Genomic DNA, 23,930 nt, shown 5'->3' with positions numbered 1-23,930 from the left:
TGGCACTACTTACGAGAAATATCAACAAGCTGATCAAAATAAAATATTGGAAAGAGTGGTTCACGTAGTTCTCTCAAATAAAGCTTTAGCACACCACCAACTGAGTTAATATCACTAGCATCGGATACATCAGCCAATGGATCTTCTCCTACAAAGATTTAATTTTTACTTTATTGGAGATTTAAGAAAGAATCTAAATATTTTATGACATTACCATGATAATTAAACTATGTAAAATCGATAATAATAGTCCTTATTTCAACTTCTGATTATTCAGATACATAGTATTAATATAATACATAGTAAACATCAAATTGGCCATATATAATAAGTAAAAATATAGCAAAAAACCAACTGATGAAATTATGAGATTTATTTTGATTACTTCATTAAAGTTAATACAAAAATATTCAAAGTTAAGATTTAAATGTTTCTAAATATTTGAATAAAGCAACTAGAATAATATGCATAGTAAATGAAAAAATTAATATTTATATTTAGCAATATATGCATACAGATAATGATCAAAACTTTCAGCTAAGAAAGTTCAATTTGTAAAGTTTTAATTTAAAATATCAATATTATCAAAATTCCAAGAATTAATTTTTGATAATAGTTCTGTTAGCTCTCTAAATGCTATAACACTACTTTATATGCAAATAATGAATATATAAAGCAAATGTATATGCACATTTGAAATGACTCAGTATGCATGAAAACAAAGAAATAATCGTAAAAAATACAACTACAATCAAATTATTTTAATAAATAAAAATAAACTACAATATTAAAACATCAATACATGCAATAAATAGATAAGAAAAATGACAAATGATATAAAAATTTCTTACCACGTTCAAATGTTTCTTTAAAGTTATTTATTTCAACTTGTGAACCAGATACTCTAAATATACCTTGATGATGCAATCCTAAACAAAGTTGAATAAGATAATTATCAGGTTTCTTTAATATTGAATAATTTTGAAATAGGTCAACTATGCTTAATAAAAAATATATATAACAATATTCAATACAAAGTTATGATTAAAATTCGTATAGATGATTTTAAAAAATAAATAAAACAATTACCTATTATTTTTAAATATCTTTTTATCAGTTACAGTGCAATAAAAAATTCATTAGTAATATTTAGTTAATATATTTCTAACAATTAATCACACATTCTTTTACTTTAAAACCTAAGTGCAAATATTATTCACCTTATTGTATCATTGACAATTCAGATTTAAAAAATAAATATCTTTTACTTCAAGAAAAAATATTTTTTAAAAATGATACTATGGCATTTGGCTAAAAAGAGATAGTTATGGAGTAATGAATAACTATTATAATATTATATTGCAATACTTTCATCAAAGGTAAAACTTACCATATAAATTGATCACTCTTATACAACTTCTTATTATCAAAGGTATCTCTTGGTTTGTTGCCTATAAAAATTCAAACATATGAGAAAAAAAAACTTATTAAAATACAAAAATACATTTGCTCCAGGTGAAGCGAAGAAATTCAGCTATTAAAATTTCATTTAGCTGTCTAATCACCATTGTTACTAAAAAGAACAAGATAAAAAATTTAAAATATATTTTTTAAATGTAAAATATTTTTTATAATTAGTTAAGTACTCTAAAGTTAAATGTAAATAAAATGATTTAGAGTAAATCTATTCTAAGTTTTTAGTTATGCAAAAGCCAATTATAAATAATTACAAATGAGTAAACCTTATACAAGAGACATTTTTATTTAATTTTAAAATGGTAATTTGAGAAATTTTGATATTTTTGAAATAGAAAAAAAAGCATCAAATATTGTTTCTATATATGAATTCATATTATATTACAATGAAATTTGTTTATAAAGACTGAATTTTAGGCACATTCATACAAACTGTAGGCCAGTGATTAATCGCCAACGATTACTCACTGATAGGTTCTTTCATAAGAAAATTTGATTGTTTTTTTCCCAATGGCATGCAGTTAAAACACAAGAACTATATAAATTTTTTTTAAAATATTAATTTTGTATTTTTCTGAAAGATTAAAACAGATTTTTTAAATCAAACTTTTCATAAAATTTACAAACATGCAAAATATTTAGAGCTTATGAAAAAGTGGTTCTTAAATTCACTTCTTTTTAAAATAATTTTTGCAGTAATTTGTATATAAAAAACATCTTTAAGTTTTAAATCTTTAAAAAAATTAAATTTTATCTAAAATGCAGTGATACCAATATTATTTTCACATAATAAATATATATTAATATAAGTTAACTAATATATTTATATAAAATATTAGTTAAATAAAGTATATGTCCTACAAAAGATGGTTTAATAAGTTATTCAAGATAGTTTCCCAAAACTTTCTTATAATTTGAGATAACAATAACACAAAACCCCATCATTAATAATGCAATTTTTCTACCAAATCTCTAAACAGAGTAAAAAAGCTGCACTTTCTGATAACTTACTTCTAAATACTCTTCTAAGCTTCCGCCAAAGAGTTTTGGCTGACCAACCATAGGTGTGCGTCCAATACGCTTCTTTCGAAGCCTTTGAGGTAAATTGTGCGGCCGAGCAGCAATGTGTGGGGAAGCTCCTCCAGGTAATACAGCAGATTGTTCACCTTCTATACCTAGACCTCGAGCAATCTGGTCAGATTTGGCTTGAAGGCGGGCAATCAAATTGTTCGTCATAATGTATTCTGAAAATTTCTGTTAAAAAATGAATAAAATTAAGATTTAAAAATAGTTCTAGATTATAAAAGCCAAATATTTAAAAAATCTAATGAAGAAGATATTAATGTCTCCATACGTTTAAATAAAAATCTTCAGTTTCCTGTTTATCAGCTCTACGTTTTAAGGCAAGTGTTTCAGGTTGTTTCAGACCATTCCTATTGGCCCCATCTTCTTCAAACAGAACAGCACAATCGAAGTCTTTTGCACTCAGCATTTCTAACAATGTCTTTTCAGCTGTCTCCAATGTTTTCCAGATCTATGGATGAAAACAAACAAAAAAGTCTTTAAAAAATCAAAAGTTGATTTTAAATAAGCTGAAACATCTGGCCGATTCAGATATAGTCCAAACGCAAATAGAACATCTAATTGTAATTAATAACTAACTAAATTTATTTAAAATAATAATAACTTTAATTTTAAAATACAGTAAAAAAAATTAATAAGTATTTAGGTAATTATGTTTTATATGAACCTGCAATTATAAAATTTTTATTCATAAGTTAATGCAAAACTATTCTTAAAGAATTTCACAAAGAGAATAAGTATGAAAGGAAAATCTGCAAGAAAACAAACTGAAATACCTCTTCACTTTCTGTTTTTAAGGTTGTAAGCCTATTATTAACATGTTTGAATCTTTGTTCCAACTCTTCTTGTATAGGCTTTTCCACACTTATCTGGGTGACCTTTAGTTTAAGCAATTGAAATAATTAGTAAAATTGTGCACAGACAAAGAAGTTTTAATGAATGAAACAAATTACTGTCTAAAGCAAATTACATCACAGTGATAAATGACATTTATAATACCTGATAATGCTATAATAAAAAATGAATCTTTAAAAAACATGAGGCAAAGATATAAAATCCATTTAGGAAGACAAGAGTATTTGTACATTATTTCAGATTATGTATAAAATTAATCATCTTTTAATTGTGGTAGTAAAGGTAATAAAAATACATTTAAAATTTATAACATATAGAAGTTTAAATATATGTCAATCAATGCGATTAGTCAATTATTATTAACACTAACTGCACTAATATTAATAATAATAACAATAACAATGAATTTCATTATCCTAATATACACAATATTAAACACAACTTGAATGAATATACTTATTTGATTTTGTTATAATTGACAATGGTTCCCTCATAGCAAACTTCCAATACATAAGAGACAATCATGAGCAATAAGAATGAAATTTCAAAAAGTCATTATTCTCAAAATAAAAGTTTTCCTTACCAAAAATTTTAATTTATTTTGCTTGCATTTAGGTCTAAAATCTGCAAATAAAAATCAATGCATTTCACGAATTCAAGAAACTGGATAAGAATATTTGTAGAATGATTATAACATCCAATTTCCCGATGGAATTAGAAAAAAAAAAAAATTCTATAACATTATTATTATTATTACTAACATTTTTAATTTCATTACTAAATATAATACTTTTAAAAAAAGTCATTAGACAATATAAAAAGAACCGAAATTTGTGATTCTCTTAATTTGCGATTCCCTTGTGATTCAGAAAATCTTACTTCATCTCCTTTATGTGGCTGGAATTCAAACTTCTTTGGCACCATGAAAGCAGAGTTATTGTACTCCAAAAAACGCTGTTTATCAACACGAGAGTCTAAATTAGTAATGCACTTATTCATCCCATCAATGCTGGCCTGCTGGGACTTTTTAAGGCACTCTTCAGCATTAATAGAAACCATGAGAGTATGAGCAATAGATGTATGAAAGCCAAAATCCATGCACTGTAAAAAGAATGCATCTTTTAATAAATTATATTAATGACTTAAAATTTGCTCTTTTAACTGTAGTTTAATTTTTGGGTATACTGAACTTTTTAAAGGACAAGAAAAGTTAAACCATTTTTTTAAAACAGAAATAAGAATACTAAAAAACCATTTATAGGCTCATTATAGCTAATATACCAGTATCTTGTGTGAAAAAATTGTATAAAGAATTGTTTACAATATTAAAATGTTTAATATTAAATGAAATGCACAAAAAAATTCAGAACATTTAACTGAATTTTATTATGAACCAAAAAATCATTTTATATATTTTAATGAAAAAAAATTGTCCTTTAAATAAATATGCTTAAGCTATTTTTAGAAATAAAAAGAACTTTATGAAGATCATTCATAATTATTTTACAAAACAAAAATTACATATTATATGAATAAAAACTGAAAAAATCTTTATTTAAAATAAAACTCTTCTAAATTTTTTTGAAAATCAAAGACAAATATTTAATTATATAATTTTTAAAGCAAATATAATTTAAATGCTAAATAACTTACATCAATGATATCTGATAAGTCATCAACAAAGTATTTGTGAATTGCAGCATTGCTTGCATCCATACAAAGCAAATAATCATTCCTAGCTTTTAAAGCTTTCAGTTTTGCATCATTGTACTTCAATCGACGCTGAAAATATACAATCATAAATTAGTATATTTATATAATTAATTTACAATAAAATTGGAAGAAATATAAAAAAAATACAATCTATGATAATATAAAAAGACTATGAATACACGTAAAAATTATTAGGATAATACTGTAGGCAAAACTAATTTAGACTGAATAACATAGTACACTTATATCTTTGTTTAAGAAAGTGAAGAAAATTTATCCTCAGTAAAGAATATTTGGCCTTATTCTATCACAGTTGAAAAATCACGGAAATCTTCATATAACATAGAGAGCTTATTACTTAACAACTTGGAAGAGTAATAAAGAAAATAAAATTTTAAAAGTAAACATAAAGAAGTAAAAGTAAAAAAAGTAAACATTTAAGACACAATTTTGGAGGACTTCCATAAATAATCAATGACAGATTAAGACATTTTGTGGCCCTAGACAACGCGCAGTATTAAACTCCTCATTCAATAATAGGCAAATTTAATTTCACATTTTCATGTTTTTAACTTAATATGTCATTAATTTATTTGAGTGACTTTGTAAAAATATGTCTTTATTTATTTATTTAAAAATAAAATTCTCCAAAAATCAACCATATTTATTAGTTAATGATTTCCTTACTTACAAATATAAACATTTAATTATTATGAAAGATAACACATGAATAATAAATTTCACTTTAATTTAACATTATTTTACAGAATCTGTCAATTGAAATATGACTATATCAGTAAACAGATAATTGATATTCATATATGTTTTTATAAATATTTACTTATACCTCCATTTATTTAATAATGATTTAAATAATTCAATGCAAATATACACTACAGACCTAATAATTTCTAATTTATAGACTTCTTTGTCTCAAAATTGCTTTATATGGCAAATAAGTTTAAATTTTTTTAATTGATTTGCAATGGTCCTAAGGAGTTGCTTATTTTACCATTGTAGATAAGTGCTAATTAAAAAAATAAAAGTCGAACATTCTCTTTTGTTGCAAAAAAACATTCACTGAACAGTTAGAGCTGTATTTATTTATTTACATGAAGGCTCTGTAACTGAAAGAAGTATAATGGTGAGGGACTTCACAAGCCTATGTACACACCATATTGAAATTTATGGATTTCATAATTTAAAATAAGACATTCAAAACAACACAGATAAAGCACAAAATGGAAAATAAAAAAAATTCTATAAAGAAGTTTAGAGAATTAAGTTGTCAACATGAAAATACCATCAGTTTATGTATACTAGTGTTGGGAATGGGGAAAATATTAAAAATTATTGCAAATTAATATGTCAAATGCTTAGAGAAAATGGATCTCATAGACATCATATTTAATTATAAAAACATAATAGTATCCTACATTTCCTACATTTGAAGTTCCATCTTCTCTTTTTTGCAAAATTTTGCATAGCACAGATTTACAGGCATAGAATCAATTCTTAAATAATGATAAGTTGCACTTAAATACATGTAATAAAACTGTACATAGTTTTAAAAAGCACAAATCAAAAAATAATAATAAAAACATGTAGTCTCTTTATATTTATATAGAAGTAAAAAAAATTGTTGGAAAACTTACTTTCTGGATTTCTTTTTCAATGAGGCGAAATTTTTTGGATCTTTGCAGTTTTTCCTTAGGAATTGTTTGTTCTAATTTACTTTTCTGAGCTTCTACATAACTTAGCTTACCTTCAGCTTGTTTTTCTTCATTGTGATAAGTGTAATATGTTTTCATTGTCTGAAAAAAGTAGTTCCCCAATTAAAATCAATGCATATTTTACAGAAACAAAGTAAGCTCTTTAGAATTTCAATATGCCACATAGAAAATGAATGCTTAAAATAATAATAAAAAAATTGAATAATTATGCATGTAATAAATGCAAAATACTAATAATCATAAGTTGAATATTTTATATCACATAGAATATAAAATGCAAAACTTACTGTGTGTAATTCATGTAAAACCTTCAAAAGTTCATCATGAATTTCTATGCCAACTTCTCTGCACTATAGAAATAAGAAAAGTATTCGTGACTAAAACAATTATAAAATCTTTAGATCAAAGAGATTAATGTTTTCTTAGTACTAAATCTTGAAATGCATATATATTTCACAATATATATAATTTAAAAATACAGAAAGCAAAATGCAATTAATATCTAATTAACCAGCCTATGAAACTCAACAAATTATAAATTTTTAATTCTAAAAAAACTCCAGATGGAATTAATAATCATTAATGGAGTTCAGATAAATATCAAATGTGATAATAACTTTTAATTTAAATAATGTTTTACAATTAAAAATTTGTAAAATTGTAATACTTTCAAAAAAGGAAAAGACTTTCTTTTTAGAAAGTATGCAAGATGATTAATGCCACCATTTGCAATAAAATTAAGAATATAATAAAAATCTTACTCTTCTGTATATCCTCTGGACATCTTCTATGATGCAGGTCATTCGACTGATTATGTGATTGGCATAGATTTCACTGATGGCAGCATGATCTCTGCTTTGCCTTCGAGTAGTATTAATCAAGTGTTGCCAACAGTTATAGGAAGAAAATAAATGCCATTGTTCCCGCCTGCAAAAAAAAAATTAATTAATTAATTAATATTTAAAGAATAAGGTTTACACTAGTTGTCTTTTGAGAGTTTGGTTGGGATAGAGAATATCTGGTTTGCCAAATATATTAGTTATGTTTCATTTCAAGTAAATTTCTTTGTCATATAATTTAATATCCACAATTATCTCAATAAAATATTTTCAAATATCAAATTGTGATAGATTCTTTAAGCCATATTATTTTATTATCACTAGAAATGATCTAGTCCTTGTGTACATGAACCCAATTATAGAGTCTTAGTAGATGTTGACACATTCGCATGAAAAATATAACTGTCAGCATCTTCTAGAATTTAACTGCATGCTAATGATGCTGTGCTATTAAACTCTTTTTGTTATTTCTTTTGTTTGTTTATTTTTATTAACAGCTTTACACCATATTTTACTTCATTATATAAGCAAGTCAAAAAACATAGCTAGTTTGAAAAATGCCTATATGCAAATCAAAGAATTACAAAAATGATATTTCAACATATAGGCTATATTATTTAATATCTTAAAAGGGATTTGCTAATACATTCCATTAAAATAAATTGGCAGAACTTTCAATCTTTAGCATTCCACAATGAAAGAAAAACAAACAGAAAGATATTTAGATATTAGAAGAAAAATTGAAAATGGTTTAAATTTCACAGCAACAATGAAAAATAATTTTGAGAATTGCACATAAAAACATTTTTTTTTTTTTAAAGATATCCTTAAAAGTTTAAATAAAATTATTATTAAAAGTAATAATACGATTTTTCCAATTTCAAGCAGAGATTTAAATATATATCCCAAAAAATTTAATTTGCAATTATAATTTAATTCTTATATTATAATTATGCTAAGAATATATATCTATATAGTTTGACAGAGGGGAAATGAGTAGAAAGGATCTAACCAATATTAATTAAGTTAATAATGCAAACTTGAATTCCATTTTTTTAAAATTTTGTAACAAGGTTTATTTATTGATAATTATAAAGTAGAACAGAATATATTTCCATAATTTAATTCATACTTTATAAGATTTATTGTACATTATTACTTTGTTAGAGTTAAAGCTAGAAACCAATATACAAAGATTTACTTTTGTAACTTTTGGTTCATTTATTGATAGAATGCAATTCTGGGAGAATGTTTCTTAAAGTTAATAAAATTAACTTTTAACAAAAAATTCTGCTTTTGTTTTAATAAAATTTTGAACAATTTTACATGAAGATCAATAATATTATTTTCAAAGGTTACAATAGATTTAAAAAATATTCTAACAACCTTTACCAATGAAGATGGTATAGTATCAAAGTAACAAGCATTTTTTCATATTAGTATGTTCCCACTTTGGGAATTAAAGTATTAGTTTCCTGATTATATTTCTTTCATTTAATAAATATTGTATACAATTTATATAAGGTGCTTCAAAGTCTGTTTGTAATTTGAAAAAATTATTAAGAAAGTAAGAAGGAAAGAATACAATATATTAATCTAACAGGTCATACATATTCATTCATTGTCAAATTTAATAATCTCATTGTATGGTTTTTCAGATCTCATTGAAAACAATAATCTGTAAGAAGGGGGGAAAAGTATGAACAAATGTTACACCTTGAAGAAAAACACAAAATATAGTATGTTTATCCATCTTTTATATGTATGTACATTAAAGACTTATCAGACAAAAATACATGATATTATTAACTAAAAGATAAAAAAATCATTAAAAATTTTTATTTAAAAAGATTATTAAGAGATTTTATTCCCTTTATCACTCACAATGATGCTGTTCTGGCAAAAAATTTGGTATTGCTTTGATGTATTTCATCTAACCACGGTGCCTCTACTAAAGTGAATAAAGTGAAGGTGAAAGAAATTCAAAACTGACTATTCATTTTGTAATAATTCTCTCAATGTTTATTTGTCTATTTTTATTATTATTATTATTATTATTGAAATTGTAAAAACATCTTTTTTTGTGAAGGCCCCATACTTATTTAAATACATATATCAACTAAAAAAAGTTTTATAAAAAAAATATGAGTTTTATAATGATAACCAAAATAATTCAAATAAATTACCACAATTTTAAATACTTCTATATAATTTTCTTTTATGAATGAAAAGAAAAGAAAAGAAACATATATACTTTTGTTTTTCCGCTTTGTGCCTGAGCAGTAAACCTTTAGCCAACTTCTCTAAATTCTTGGAGTACTCCAACTCTACTTCTGCTCTCCGCCGGAAGTAGTCTTGGATTTCTGCAACAAGGCTTGCCTGAGTCTCCACCCGTGTATCCAGGCATTTCAATTGTTCATTTAACTGTTGCCGAATATCTGCAAAGATAAACAAGAAAAAAATTACAACATGAGCTAAAAAGTTTCGCTTAAAAGCGAATACATCATTAGAAAGATAATATATTCACTTTTCAAAAATAATAAATTTATGAAAATAATAACAATAGAGAGAAACAGTTTAATTTCAAAGTTTAGATGAAATTTTTTTTTCTTACTTTTATGTAAAAAAATAATGACACAAAATAGATAAAATTACAGAGAAGAATTCACTTTGTGTTTTAAAGCAAGAATATCTAGCTTAAATTAGATAAAAATTATTCTATGTTTTTACAAAGGAAAAAAAATTTAAACATGCATACAAATACATATGCTTATGCACTATAAATATTTGAATTTCAATTATATTTTTTAATACTTCATTAATCAATAATCATATATTTCTTTCAAGTAATAGTTATAAAGATTTTAAAATAATAAAACTCGATTAGTAACTAATAAGATTAATTTGAGTTACATTATGAAATGTGTTCTGTTTCTCAAATGTATGCCGAAACTCAAAATAGTTAAAATAAAAACAAGATGCAAAGAAATGGATCCAGTTATTCACAGTTATCAGAATCTTCTAATTATCATTAATTTTCCACATAGAAATAAACAACATCCAGTAAGATAGTAGATAAATTGGAACCAAATTTTGTTTTATATGGGGAAAAGATATATTTAATCATGAAAATAATAGTTTCTTGTATATTTAAGGGTATTAACAGATTATAAGTGTAAAAGAAAAAAAAACAATAAATAAATAAATACGTGTACATTATGAATGAGAATATGAATGAACTGGAAGGGTTTAGAGTGTTTCAATAAATTATGTATCACATCGAATTATTTGAATTTTTAGAAAAATATTTGATGAATCAAATCGGAATCCCTTGCAATTCCCGCACTTCTTAGAGTATATGACTATGAAGAAAATATTGTTCCTAAGTTTGAAATTTTCAGTACAAGAATTTTTCGAAAGATATTACCGAATTATTAGTTTTTATTTTGTAAATAAACCAAAGGTCGAAGAGTATTGTTTTTCACGAAGAAATACATCCAATTAATTCATATAATAATAAAAATATTCCATCTTTTTGTTTAAAACATGCAAAACTAATAAGAGCCCTATAATTACATAATAACAACTACGAGAAAAACAGTTACTATAAGAACACCAAAAACTTTCAACATTAGATTCTGGTTTTTAGTAGCCGATTGTAGATATCTGATCAATTCTGAATGTGCCGAATCGACATTTAATGAAGTAGTGTCAAGGTTAGAATCAATTCTGTTTAATGCCTCTCCTTGTTCTTCAACAACTAATGCTATAGTTTTGAGCATTTCCCCAATGTCGATGACTGTTGATTCAATTTTAGTTAGTTGATTAGTTGGCGAAATATTTTCGATTAAGTCAAAATGTAGTTGCTGATTGGCGGTTTGCAAACTATTCTTCGTTTCGTCTTCTAAAAGAATGCTGGTAGAAATCATGGTTTCAGGAAACAAAGAAATTGGAATGCTTTCATCATGGAACAATTTTAGTCGTTGATGACGTGATTTTAAAGTGCCACAAAATCTTTCAAGATATTGTTTCAACTCATTTGATAGCGTTACGTGTTTCTGCTTGAGAATTAATGTTATTGTTTCGCAGTGTTGTTTATGCTGTTTATTAATAAAGGAATACTGATGCGGATCTAGATTTGTTAAATCGCAATCCACAATTCTCAGCCTTTCCTTAATGACTGAAATTAAACTATTACACTTATTGAAATTATTCACAAAAAGTTTCTCGCTTGGTATCAGTTGAAGTTCTTTAAAATTCTGAGATATCTTTTCACAGTTTTCATGAATTCTTTTAGCAGTAATAGAAAAGTCATCCAATGCACTTGTTTTATAAGCAAGTCTAGACGGTTGATTGAATGACGGATTCACAATTAAGATTATTTGCCGAAATTCTTTGGTTCGATCACCCATATTAACAACCATTTTAGTAAACTGATATTAAAACAAAACTCGAACAGCAGTAACTGCAAATAAATCCAAATAAACAACGTATAGTCATTGATATAATTTAACAACATCTAGTTAAAATTTTGAATAATTTTTAACAACTCAATTCCAGTAAAAAAAAATCTGCACGAGCCATGAAATTGTCAGCCTTCTTTGTCGATAATATTTTACAAATAAAAATTAAAAGAATAAGATGGCAGGAATAATCATTAAAGAAGTTAATTTAATATTTAAAGAATCTTAAAAATACCTTTATTTTACTTTCAAAAATAGAAGGGGAAAAGGAAAGTTTTCTTCTATAAAAATGGCTCACTTCTTTCTTAATCAGGGGTGGCAACATCTAATAAAGTTCAATTTATTTAACTATGCCATATTTAGAAATTTGTTTCCCTTTAACTGAAGGAAACATTACATGATTAAATCGAATGAAAAAAAAGTCCGATTCATGCAATTTAATATGAAAATGACTGAATGTTGGCGTTTTATGAAGTTGGAGTTTAAGAGACAAATAACAGACAGCTTAATATGAAAAATAATTAATTTCCATGATTTACAGTTTTTCGCTTTGTTTAATTGGAAAAGATGTGAACTCCTGATTACGAAAATAGCAATGACTCGGCCAATATTTGTTCACAAAATTTCAAGCATCACTTGATACTTTAACGCAGCGTTTCTGGACCTGTGCAGCGACACCAAACATGAGGTGGCGTGCATTGATGCGGGTATGCTCGGGGGAAAAAATCGGAAAGATAATAAATGAAATAAAACAAAAATGACACTTTATTACAAAAATTGACGCTTTAAAAACAAACTAATGTATTCAAGAAATACAAAAATGTTTTATTGTGAATAATTTCTAATGATTAATCCCGTCCAACCAGTTAAACAAGATTCAATGCCAATTATTAGGCCACAATTCGAAATCGATATTTGGGTCTCAAAATAACTAAAAAAGCAACAAAATACTGTTCTGATTCATGAATCTTTATTATTTTTATTTTTACGTTAATAGATAATTCAGGAAAACTAACCAAAGGATGGGGGAAAAAAAAAAGAAAAAAAAAACTAATATTCGGTTCGTATTTCGTTTAGCAAGCCCAGCATTAAGAAGAGAATCCACCCACACCAGAGGAGGAAATGAAACACGAATTGTGGTCTGATGAAAAGGAAATAGATACTGATTGAGTTCCTGCATAACGCATGGGCAGTTGCTAGGCAACGGAATTCAACCGTTCCGTGTGACCAATCAATCAGGAGGGGAAAATATGGGTGGATACACACACCTCACCCAAATCAAGGGAAGATTATGGCCCAAAAATAGACGTTCTTTCTTATTTATGGGATCTTTAACTGAGAAAGTATTTCAGTGTCACTATCAGCATTAATTCACAAAGAAATATTTCACGCTTCGACAATTTATGTTATCATATCAAAAAGTTTTTTTTTTTTTTAATCCCTATTTTAGAAAAACATTGTTAAGAAGAAAACGAATGAAGAAAAAGATAAGAAGATAACAGAATAAGAAGAATATTATTATGGCGCTCTGAAAATTTTTTAACAACTTATTTCTATTTCACTATTAATTTCTATGCCCATTTTATTCATTTTAATGCTAGGTTTATCTTGATTTGGCATATACCTATTTCTACCAAAGGGGTCAAAATGACCCCTTTCGGTATTTAATTAAAAAAAAATATAAATTGACCTATCTATCATGAAGTTAAAGTAGAAAAAACTTTTATATTTTCAATATATTTGTTGAAGGGTGGTATGATGAAAAGGCAGTTCCTCTGTGTTTATTTACTAAAAAAAGTGTTAATAGCTTCTATCTGACTGACCTTCGGCTTCGTCTTCTTGCTTCTTATATACACACATTTTACTAACGTTATATTTATTTCTGCATTTATACCAATATCTATGTGCGTTCCTATCAAGTCATTACATATTTAAATATAAATGTATGTATTCTCAACAATATTTATTCGAATGGTCAAAATGACCCCTTCGGTAAAAGCAGGTATTCTATATATATTCCACCGAAACTAAAAAAACAAGATTTGCGATTATATGTCTTATAAATGTAAATAACAATTAATTTAAAATATTCTCATAAAGTACGGCAATAATTTTCTTAAAGAAAATTAACGAAAAGTTTCCTCAGAGGGGTTAAAACGCCCCCTTGGTAAATCTAGTGTTAAAAATGAATCAAATAAATGAAATTTACTCGCATAAAAATCTACACAGCTTAACTTAACTACACAACTTAATAATAAGATGCGTCTAGCAAGTTTTAATGTTGCATCAGCATTTAGTATCGGCAAAATACTGTAAATAAAACTTCTCTAATTACCAAAATTATGGAACATCAGATTCTTTTAATCCGTAAAATTTATATGAACTAGGGAAAATTGTTATGCAACAAAATAACGCTCACAGTTGTAAGAAAAGAATTTTAATGAAACTAATATTAATAGAAAAAGAGTTCTGAAAGAATTTAATTAAATTATCGTTTGCACTTTTTCAAGAAATTGTTAAGATGAGATGTTTGCATTAAATCGTGTACGTGATATTTGGATAAATTTAAAATTATGCCAATAAATATTTGTTTAAGTCTAGATTGATTCTTTTACGAATAATTTTCTTAAATTATATGAATAATAATAGATAACTGCAAGTACATAAACAAATAATAACAATAATAGCAAAAACAGCAAATGTGGTCTCACCGAAACTTTCTCATACATTCACTGATAAATGTATTGCCTACTTCTCCCCAGCATTAAAGTTATAAAGCTTGAACAAAACCGTGAATGCCACAAGAGGCCATATTTTCATCTTATGAGTCCTACATATGAGGTATTTTATGTTTAATAAATAAAAATAAGTAACCATTTTGGACTGAATGTGAAAATCATAAAAAGTAACTGAGACAAACACAGAGAAGAAAACAAGTGGGAGTAGTCACCCTAAAACTTTCTCGGATACTCTCTAATAAACTTGGCATGCCAGAGAAAGTCTTACATAGCACTGGCGTACAATAGTTACGACATATTAACTTTTGGAATGAATTCAGTATTTTTATAGAATATATCGTGGGATTTTTGGTGATTAATCATTGGCATGTGGTTAGCATAATCCAAAAATCGAATTCGTGTTTTAAACATGTTTCTCCCAACTGATTGAAACTAAAACTTGACACAAAATTGCACTTGTAGTCACAGAATCCGATACCAAATTTCAAATATTTAAGTCACTGCGTTTTCGAATTATTGCATTTACATTTTTCTGAACGTACAGATAGACAGACAGTCAACCTGCCGTAGGATCCGACTCAAAATTTGATAGGTGTTTGCATTATAGATTTTAAATCTGTGTACCGAATTTCACCTATCTAGCTCTCATCGTTTTGTAATTATCATGTTCGGACAGCCAGACAAACGGACTTCCTCCGGAAATATTTTAGATAAAATTTGATAGAAATCTGCAAATTTGGTATAAAGACCGTATACCAAATTCGAACCGTTAACTCAAAGCGTTTTTCAGTTATCTTTGTCACAGACAGACGGACGTTTTCCAAAAATGTGTTTTTCGAACTCGGGGAGGTCTAAAACGTAAAGATTCGTCAAAATCTCGAATTTGAATTTTCTGACGATTGCTACGCTTTTTCTATACTTACGTACGCGAAAAAGTAAAGTAATCGTCAAAAAAAAAAAAAATTTACAAATTATTTTATAAATACATAAGAGAATTCTTCTTTATTTATAATCAAATTCAAAATTCACCAGAAAAAAAAATGATATCTAAAAAAAAATCTTTTTAAAACATGTTCTGAAAATAACAGTTCCATATCTCATGTGAGATAATTCACCAGCCCTTAGGATATAGGGTAACAAGATGAATAACGAACTCCAACAGTTGAATGCTAGGAAACCAAGCGCAATTTCCATTTCGAAATATCCATATCCAGATTCGTAATTGCATTTTCTAACAATGACATATCAAAACTATATGGCTTCCTCTTCAATAAAGGCGTCTTAACTTTCACAAACGACTCCAAACTAGAACTCCTCGATTCATTACATCAAATGAAAGGATATTTGGGGGGATACGTCGTGTTCCATTTCCTTCAGGCCTGTTTTCAAAACTCCACAACACTTAGGCGGTTTCCGTTTTCTTTCCTAAACTTCAGTGGAAGATTGTACAGTAGTTAAGTCATGTTCTGTCAATACTTAACAAGAATACAGCATTAACTTTTTCTAATTTTTTTTATATTTTTAGTTTCGCCTTCCGGCTATATACTTCCTTTCGCTTTTTTTTTTTTTTTTTTTTTTTAATGCGTTATAATAAAACGTCATTAACAGCCGACGGCGAAAAAAAGCTTAAAAGATTTAAGGAGAAAGTAAGTGCACGGCCCGTAACGGATAAGTAATGATTAATTTCGGTTCTAGTTGGGATTTTTTTTTCTAACTTTTTTTACTTTATCCATCATTATCAACTTTTCTATCTTAAGAAGAAGAAATTGATTTTCCATTAAATGGAAAAGTTTCTATTCAAAATAAGGGCGTGAAAACTTGACGACTCTTTTCCTCTTTCGTCAATCTCTTCTTTTTTATATATATATAAGAGGACGAGAAAATTCCATTCAACTTAGTTGACGATCTTCAAAATGGGGGGGGGGGTACTTTTTTTTTTTTTTTTTAAATAGAACGCGAGAAGAGAACAATGCGCTTCATAAAAAGCGAGCATATGCTAATAGCATGAGAATGACATATTCATTTAGAATTTTCGAACGATATTGCATAAGTTTATAGGAAGATTCTTTTATTTACTTCATGAACTATATCAGCGAAAATTCACCTAATTAAAATAATGCAGAATGAATATATATAAGAAAAACGTTATTTAAAAATGCAAAAAAGGGGGAATTTAAAAATAATTCCTTTAAAAAATTTATTTTATTGTATTCAATTTGTCTTTTTACAAGTGATTTACATGGCGTAAAAGAAAACCAATATCCTCTCGTCAATGGTTCAGCAACTAGTGAAGAAAGCAATACATTTAAGCTACTCTCAGTAAATATTTGATTAAGTATAGGATTTTAATAGCTTCTATTTCATTTTTTTAATAAAAATATTATATCTTTGAATTTCAGATTTACTTTATATAACAATAAATAAATGAAGTTCAAACAAGATAAACCAAAACATCAAAGTGCATTTAATATTGATATTATTTGATAATGTCTGATTCTATAGTTTATATTCGCACCCTTTTATCGGGCGTGTGACAACAGGGACCAAGAAATATCTTTTTCTTCCACCCCTCTATTCCCATCTTTCATGACACATTTAAAAGCAATGCAATTTATGGTCTCTAATGGGCCTTAAAATTAAATCAAGAATTAGAATTAGAAAAATCGGCGTTCTATTGCAAAAAGCCCGAATTTGATTAACAGAATAGTTATAAATAAAAAAAAAATGAAAAAGATGCTAATCCAAACACAGAATTTAAAGAATTCTTTTCAACTGTATATTGATGCCATATGGTGCTCTCAATAACATACCGAAAATGTTTTCTGAAGATTCTTGTATTTAGTGGCGTAACGTGAATAAGTGGGCACCCGCGGTAGGGCTTTATTTTTTCACTCCTCTGTAATATTTCTCTTTAAAAAGTGATATAAACACGTTAATGTTTGGTCTCTAAGTCACTACCTGAGACTGGATATATGTACGCATCTTTGCTCCCTCCTCGTCAAACGCCACTGACGTCACTATGAAATTCTATGAAAGATAACTCTGGATTAGCACGACACAAAGTAATCTCCAAACGCTGATAAAAACCTATACGTAAAAAGGAGTTGATTCGATACCCCTCATTGCCAAGAACACCACCCCCTACTCTGTGGGAAAATCTAGTAGGCGTCAATTGACTCGACATTCCCCAGGAGTAGGCGAACTCACTAAGAATAGGCTCCAACCCCTGTTGATCTGTCACAAAAAACACACACTTTTTATTCGAAAAAAAAAAAAAATACAGAGTACCTCACAAAAAAAAAAAAGCATACAACATTCCAAAAACCAGACACAACAACTATAGTATTAGTGTTGCTAAAGTGCCGACACTCCCTGGCACCCAGGCGTTCAAATCCCTGCTGGTACATGAGTCATCGGGGATAGATCCCCGGGATGGTTGGGTCACGAGAGAAAAGCTCTATTTGAGTCTCGAGCCCCTTTAAACTCCCCCACCGGTGGAGAGGTTCATTGTGGGCCCTCGTCCCCCCCCTCAGAGAGTGGTCCATGACTCACGGAACTGACAGAAACCTCCCGATAGCTCATTGTTATTAATAATGACGTTTACATGGTTCGCAGAGAGCCCGGTACGGCCTTTCCCACTGTCTAAATGGTAATGAGTCCATTAAAATATAAGTCAGTATTGTCCTATGAACGACATGCAAAACGATTAAGGTAATTGGTATGAATTTCTAATGAGAGAATCGAATTTTAGGAAAGAATTATCATTAAAAAGAATATTGGAATTATTAAAATTAAGTATATAATGTTAAAAGTGTAATAAAAAAAATGCATGAATGTTTCTACAAAGCTGAAATCTTTTTAATAATAAGTTCAGACATAAGCAAAGAGAATAAAGATAAAACACAGCCGAATCCAGATTTAAGATTGTTTTAGAATACAGTTTCAAATACTTTCAATTTCAGTCCATTTCCATGACAAATAATTTCTCATTAATCCAACAGTGATAAGAAAGTCAGTGTTGGCGAGGCAGTCGGCTGTGCATACGAAGTAATAGGAAAGTGAATGACTGGCGCGTGACCAAATACGGCTATGCGGCTTCAAACATATGGTTTTTCAAAGATACGAAATAATAAGACGAACATACATTAGTAACTAATAACTAAAAAACATACGCTAAATTAATCTGATAATGGAAATTCAATCACAAAATATTATTAGCATATCTTAATGAAATATTTGCAGCTATGTTGATTTTTCCAAACTCTTTATCATAACAAAAGTTCAAAAATGTTGGCCCAGGCAGCTACGGCAGCAAGTTTTTGTGATGCGGCATGTTATGCAGATTGAAAACCAAAATTCATGGGATGGGATTCATTTTAGGGTATGATTTTAATAGAGAGTCAGTAAAAATAAGCAAGTTTTTAAATATGAAAAGAAAATACATCTTATCCCGAGAATTTCGAGGTTAAATATCAAATTCTGAAGCAGCAAAAGCAATAATTAAATACAATTGAAAATAGTTGACGACGTAGCCCCAAAACATTCGTAATTACTCATGGCAGCCAATATCCGAACGCATATTGTCTTAGAATGGGAGTGTTTCTCCAGCAAGATATTTAAGAGGACCCTATTTCAATTGACACGACTCATTTGAACGCCGAGTTCCTATGCAAGAAAACTTCTTTGAATAAAAGATATAAAATAAAATAAGAAAATTTAAGAGCAGCGAAGCTTAAAATTTCGGGGTATATTTATATACAACATAATAATAACCATGGTCATTAATCTCCCTCCTTCTCTAGCCGTGATTACTTAAAAGACCACAGAGATGAATCTGAAGATGGAAACTTCATTGTTAAGATTGTGCAATACTGCATAATTAGTCTTACTGTAAGGAAGAGAGATTTACAGGGATTCTTAATGAATTATGAATGGATGATTCAATGGTCTTGGCTTTGGTGACAAAAATGAAGGTTCAGAAAGATGAAAGAATTATAATTATGTTTCTATTAGGAATCGAGATTTGGCGATTCTTCTGGAAAATTCCATGTGGTGTCAAGCTTTGTTAAAAGTTTATATAAATTCTATTCCAGTTCAAAGGAACGAATTTCGCCCTCTGGAGTTCATTTCGCAAAGCGTGTAAGAAGATAAAGTCACTGAGCACTATTGCTGTCATGTAATTAGAGGTTACCATCTGTTTGACGTTTTAGTGGTAACAAGAGCTGTTCTTTGTTTTTGTCACCAGTGTTAAGTATTTTATGGAATATTCTTGAAATAAAATGTCGCTTTACATTATCCAGCGAGCTATTTTTCATTCCTCGGATGATGTTTGCAACAAATATCGAGGCATAGGTATCAATATCCATGAATTCAGCAATTCATGGATATTGTTAATATCAAGTTTGAAAAAAAAAATACTGTAGTAATTTTTATTTCAATTTTCTTCTTATCAAGAATGGAAAAATGTCTACTTTTTTCATTTCTGCCAACAACCATTAGATTATTTTTAGCAGATCAGTTAAGTCATTTCCCACAGTTCAACACTCAATAAAGCTGAAACTAGAGACTTAAAACTCAAATTTACAATATTTAAGCCCAAAATTATTTAGTAAACATATTTTCCCTACACATATATCATTATAATATATCAGCTGTAAAATTAATTATAAGGTGTATATAGAAACACATTGAATTTTAATGTCCTCTTTGAAGGTAAACCTCATTCAATTTGTTTTAAATGTACAGGAAAACACATTAAGATTTTTTAAAAAAAGTTATTGTTATCCATTTGTTAGAAAATAGATTCATTTGTAGTACATGGTTATTATTCTTCTAAAATATTCGCAACTCACTTAAAATAACGAATGGATGAGATTACATTTTATTTAAATTGCTTCGGAAGCAAAATGAAGGAATGAATGTTCATTATGCTCAATCCTTGAGCAGTTTAACCTTGATTTCCCCCAATCATTTCATGATTTCTCAAGTAAATGCAATGTGTTTAGTAACAAACATTAAATATTTAGTAAACCAACAAAGCAGTTACAAATTAATGATACAAGTTGAATTTTTATTTAGGAGATGGAAAAGTACCTTGAAAACAGCAAAAAAGATACAGAAAACACAGTAAACTCAATCTCGTTAAATGGAGATTAAGAAAAAATAGCATTAAACATTGTTTCAAAAGCAGGTAAGAGTTTTCTAATGAGCAAATGGGAGGTGGAAAAAATTTCCACAAATGGTAAAATCAAGCTTGGCAACAATGATTAATTTATACGAAATGGTTTGAAGGTTTCCGTAGACAAAATAAAGAGAGTTTTAAAATTAAATTATACTTTTTTTAAAGACTGACTAGGCATTTTTTTAGTAGAACAAGGTCTATTAATTCTATTCTTTCAGAAAATTAATTTAACCTTCCTTTTTTCATATACTCTCTTTAAAAATTTGAAACTAGGGAGAGCCACATGAGAATTTGATTTAAATCAAAAGAAAGAAGCAAAACATAACTTGAAAAAAAGTACAAATTTGGATAAATGAGGAAAAACCCATCCTCATATGAATGGGCGAAGTAAAAATATAAAAAGTAGAGATTTTTAAGAATAAGAATAGTAAAATTGTAAGACACGCATGCATTGGCGAACTAAAAATATACAGAGTACAGATTTTTAAGAATAAAAAATAGTAAGAAAAGAAAGCAAATTTCCAGCTTAAATTATCTATGCATTTATTATTTTATAAATACAAAATATTCTTTAATAACCAATTATCTTTGACATCAGAATCGCCTTTTATTTATTTTAATTCAGACAATGGGCAACGGAAGCAAAATTACGATGGACCACTGTTTCAGTGGGGTTCTTGCACCACAATATTAGAATCAAATTTAAATTGAGATTTTAATTTTATTTTAAAAAAAGAACAAAAGGCAACGGAAGCAAAATTACGATGGACCACTGTTTCAGTGGGGTTCTTGCACCACAATATTAGAATCAAATTTAAATTGAGATTTTAATTTTATTTTAAAAAAAGAACAAAAGGCAACGGAAGCAAAATTACGATGGACCACTGTTTCAGTGGGGTTCTTGCACCACAATATTAGAATCAAATTTAAATTGAGATTTTAATTTTATTTAAAAAAAAAGAACAAAATAAATTTAATTTCTACTGTGAGGGGCAATTACTCATAAAGAGAGATTTGATTGAAAAATAGAAAGATTGCTCATGAGAAATTTCATAGAAAGAAATATTTTTTTTAATGTGTGGGAAAAAAATGATCTTGATCATGATGCCAAAAAGCGTTTTTTAGACGAGGAAAAAGTTGATGGTTAGTCAATAATAATTAAGTTTACGTAAACAATCACAATCCGCAGCATAAGAACGCTTCTTGGATATGCTGAACAAAATTTAGAAAAATTAAAAGAAGGCCATTGATATTAGCAAACCATTAAGAAACGACTCGTATTTTCTTAAATGATGCAACATGATGGAATACACAATCAAAAATGACACGGAAATCGTTTTTGGGAACTCTAAGATAGAAAAATCATAAACAGGGAAATCCTGAAGAAGTTCATTAAGTATCAGAAATAATTTTTAGAAGAAAAAATTAATCGAAATATTTTTGAGATGATCAAAAAATGTTTTAAGGTCGTTATGTAAATCATTTACGTCTGACACAACCATGGGACACTTTTGAAACGCTTGAAATTTCTTTCTTCTCGTAATGGTTAATGATCTCCAAATAGGGGATGGGATCCTTTATCGACTATGCCATTTCATAAATAATTAGTCTACTACGTCTAAACAAACAAATAAATTTTATAAAAAAAGAAAAAATAATAATACGTGGAAATTTTAAAATTCATTGAGTACAAATCTGTTCAATTAATGATATATTTCTGATTTCTTCAAAAGGATTTATTTAAGAATACAATTCTCGCAGTATTTATATAAAACATATCTCCAACAAGACTGCAATCAAAATGGACTTCATTCAAGCTCATCAGAGACATGACAAATGTACCAACCCAGTTTAATTTTAGAATCCTTGGCATATTCTTGCAAGTGAGAAAGGTACTTGACGTTATGCCGGGTTTACACTCGGCCAATTATAAGGCGGCCAGTAGGCAGCGCATGCGTAGAAAGGCTCAAAAATGTTGTTCAATCCATGGCAAGTAATTGTCACGGCGGAAGAACAACATGTCGCTGTATTCTATATATATATTTATTCCTCCCTTACTGAGCATGAGTGTGTAAAATTTGGTGGGTGTTTTTTTTTGTTGTTGTTTCTTTTTGGCGGGAAAAAATTTATCACTTATCATAGATTAATTCCAACATTTATTACTCTTTGTTCTTTCTGATGCTAGATTTTTTTTTCATTTTATTTATCATTTTTTTCTATAATTTTCCATTATTTGTGTAAATATCCATCATTATAATACTATACATAGTGGGGAAAAAATGCAGAGACGCCAAAACGGCAATTCATAGCCAAGCACGGAATGCCTGAATCAATCTTAAGAAATTGTGGCAAAAACATAAATCAGTCCCTTTTCTACGCATGCGCTGTCTAGTGACTGTCTTATAATTGATTGAGTGTAAACCCGGCATTAAAGTACATTACATCACAATGCATCATACAATTTGATGCCATATGGCACGAGCATACGCGATAATGTTTGCACGGGATAGTGAAGCCACGTGAAGGGATTCCATTCTCATTATTCGATGAACCTAAAACTATTATTGCATAAGTATTTCTTCCGATGACGAATACGTATTTAATTTCTTATGAGGCCAAAGACATCAAATGAATCAATAAACTTAATTTACACTTAATTCTTTCCATGAAATAATGTCAGCAGTTAATTGTAAAACAAAGCCAATTCAACTCCACAACTGAGCGAGCCAATTCCCATCCTATCAGTAAACACTGTAATTAAACCCAGCATTAATTTCTTAACCCAACCGCTCGCTATTATGAATTAAAAAAACAGACCGTCCCCCCCCCACCTCCTTTTCCTCTTCGCT

General features: G+C 28.1%; 1 protein-coding gene across 4 annotated transcripts in view; it reads right to left on the bottom strand.

The window, feature by feature from the left end:
- The window catches only part of LOC129987981 (SLIT-ROBO Rho GTPase-activating protein 1-like), a 284,069-nt gene that overhangs the window by 8,614 nt on the left and 251,525 nt on the right, over window positions 1–23,930 (bottom strand). For all 4 annotated transcript variants that reach the window (XM_056096035.1, XM_056096038.1, XM_056096036.1 and 1 more), the window contains exons 2-13: window positions 9,954–10,137; window positions 7,622–7,787; window positions 7,148–7,210; window positions 6,783–6,941; window positions 5,068–5,196; window positions 4,294–4,515; window positions 3,336–3,437; window positions 2,831–3,010; window positions 2,488–2,730; window positions 1,391–1,451; window positions 852–929; window positions 14–148 (exon numbers count right to left, since the gene is read on the bottom strand). In XM_056096035.1, the coding sequence (XP_055952010.1) occupies window positions 14–148; window positions 852–929; window positions 1,391–1,451; window positions 2,488–2,730; window positions 2,831–3,010; window positions 3,336–3,437; window positions 4,294–4,515; window positions 5,068–5,196; window positions 6,783–6,941; window positions 7,148–7,210; window positions 7,622–7,787; window positions 9,954–10,137 (1,722 nt within the window). The remainder of the gene's footprint in view (window positions 1–13; window positions 149–851; window positions 930–1,390; window positions 1,452–2,487; window positions 2,731–2,830; window positions 3,011–3,335; window positions 3,438–4,293; window positions 4,516–5,067; window positions 5,197–6,782; window positions 6,942–7,147; window positions 7,211–7,621; window positions 7,788–9,953; window positions 10,138–23,930) is intronic.

The sequence above is a fragment of the Argiope bruennichi genome, chromosome 10 (genome assembly GCF_947563725.1).
Source record: "Argiope bruennichi chromosome 10, qqArgBrue1.1, whole genome shotgun sequence".
Classification (NCBI taxonomy): Eukaryota; Metazoa; Arthropoda; class Arachnida; order Araneae; family Araneidae; genus Argiope; species Argiope bruennichi.
The sequence above is the reverse complement of the archived record's forward strand: the minus strand, read 5'-3'. Positions and strand labels throughout refer to the sequence as shown.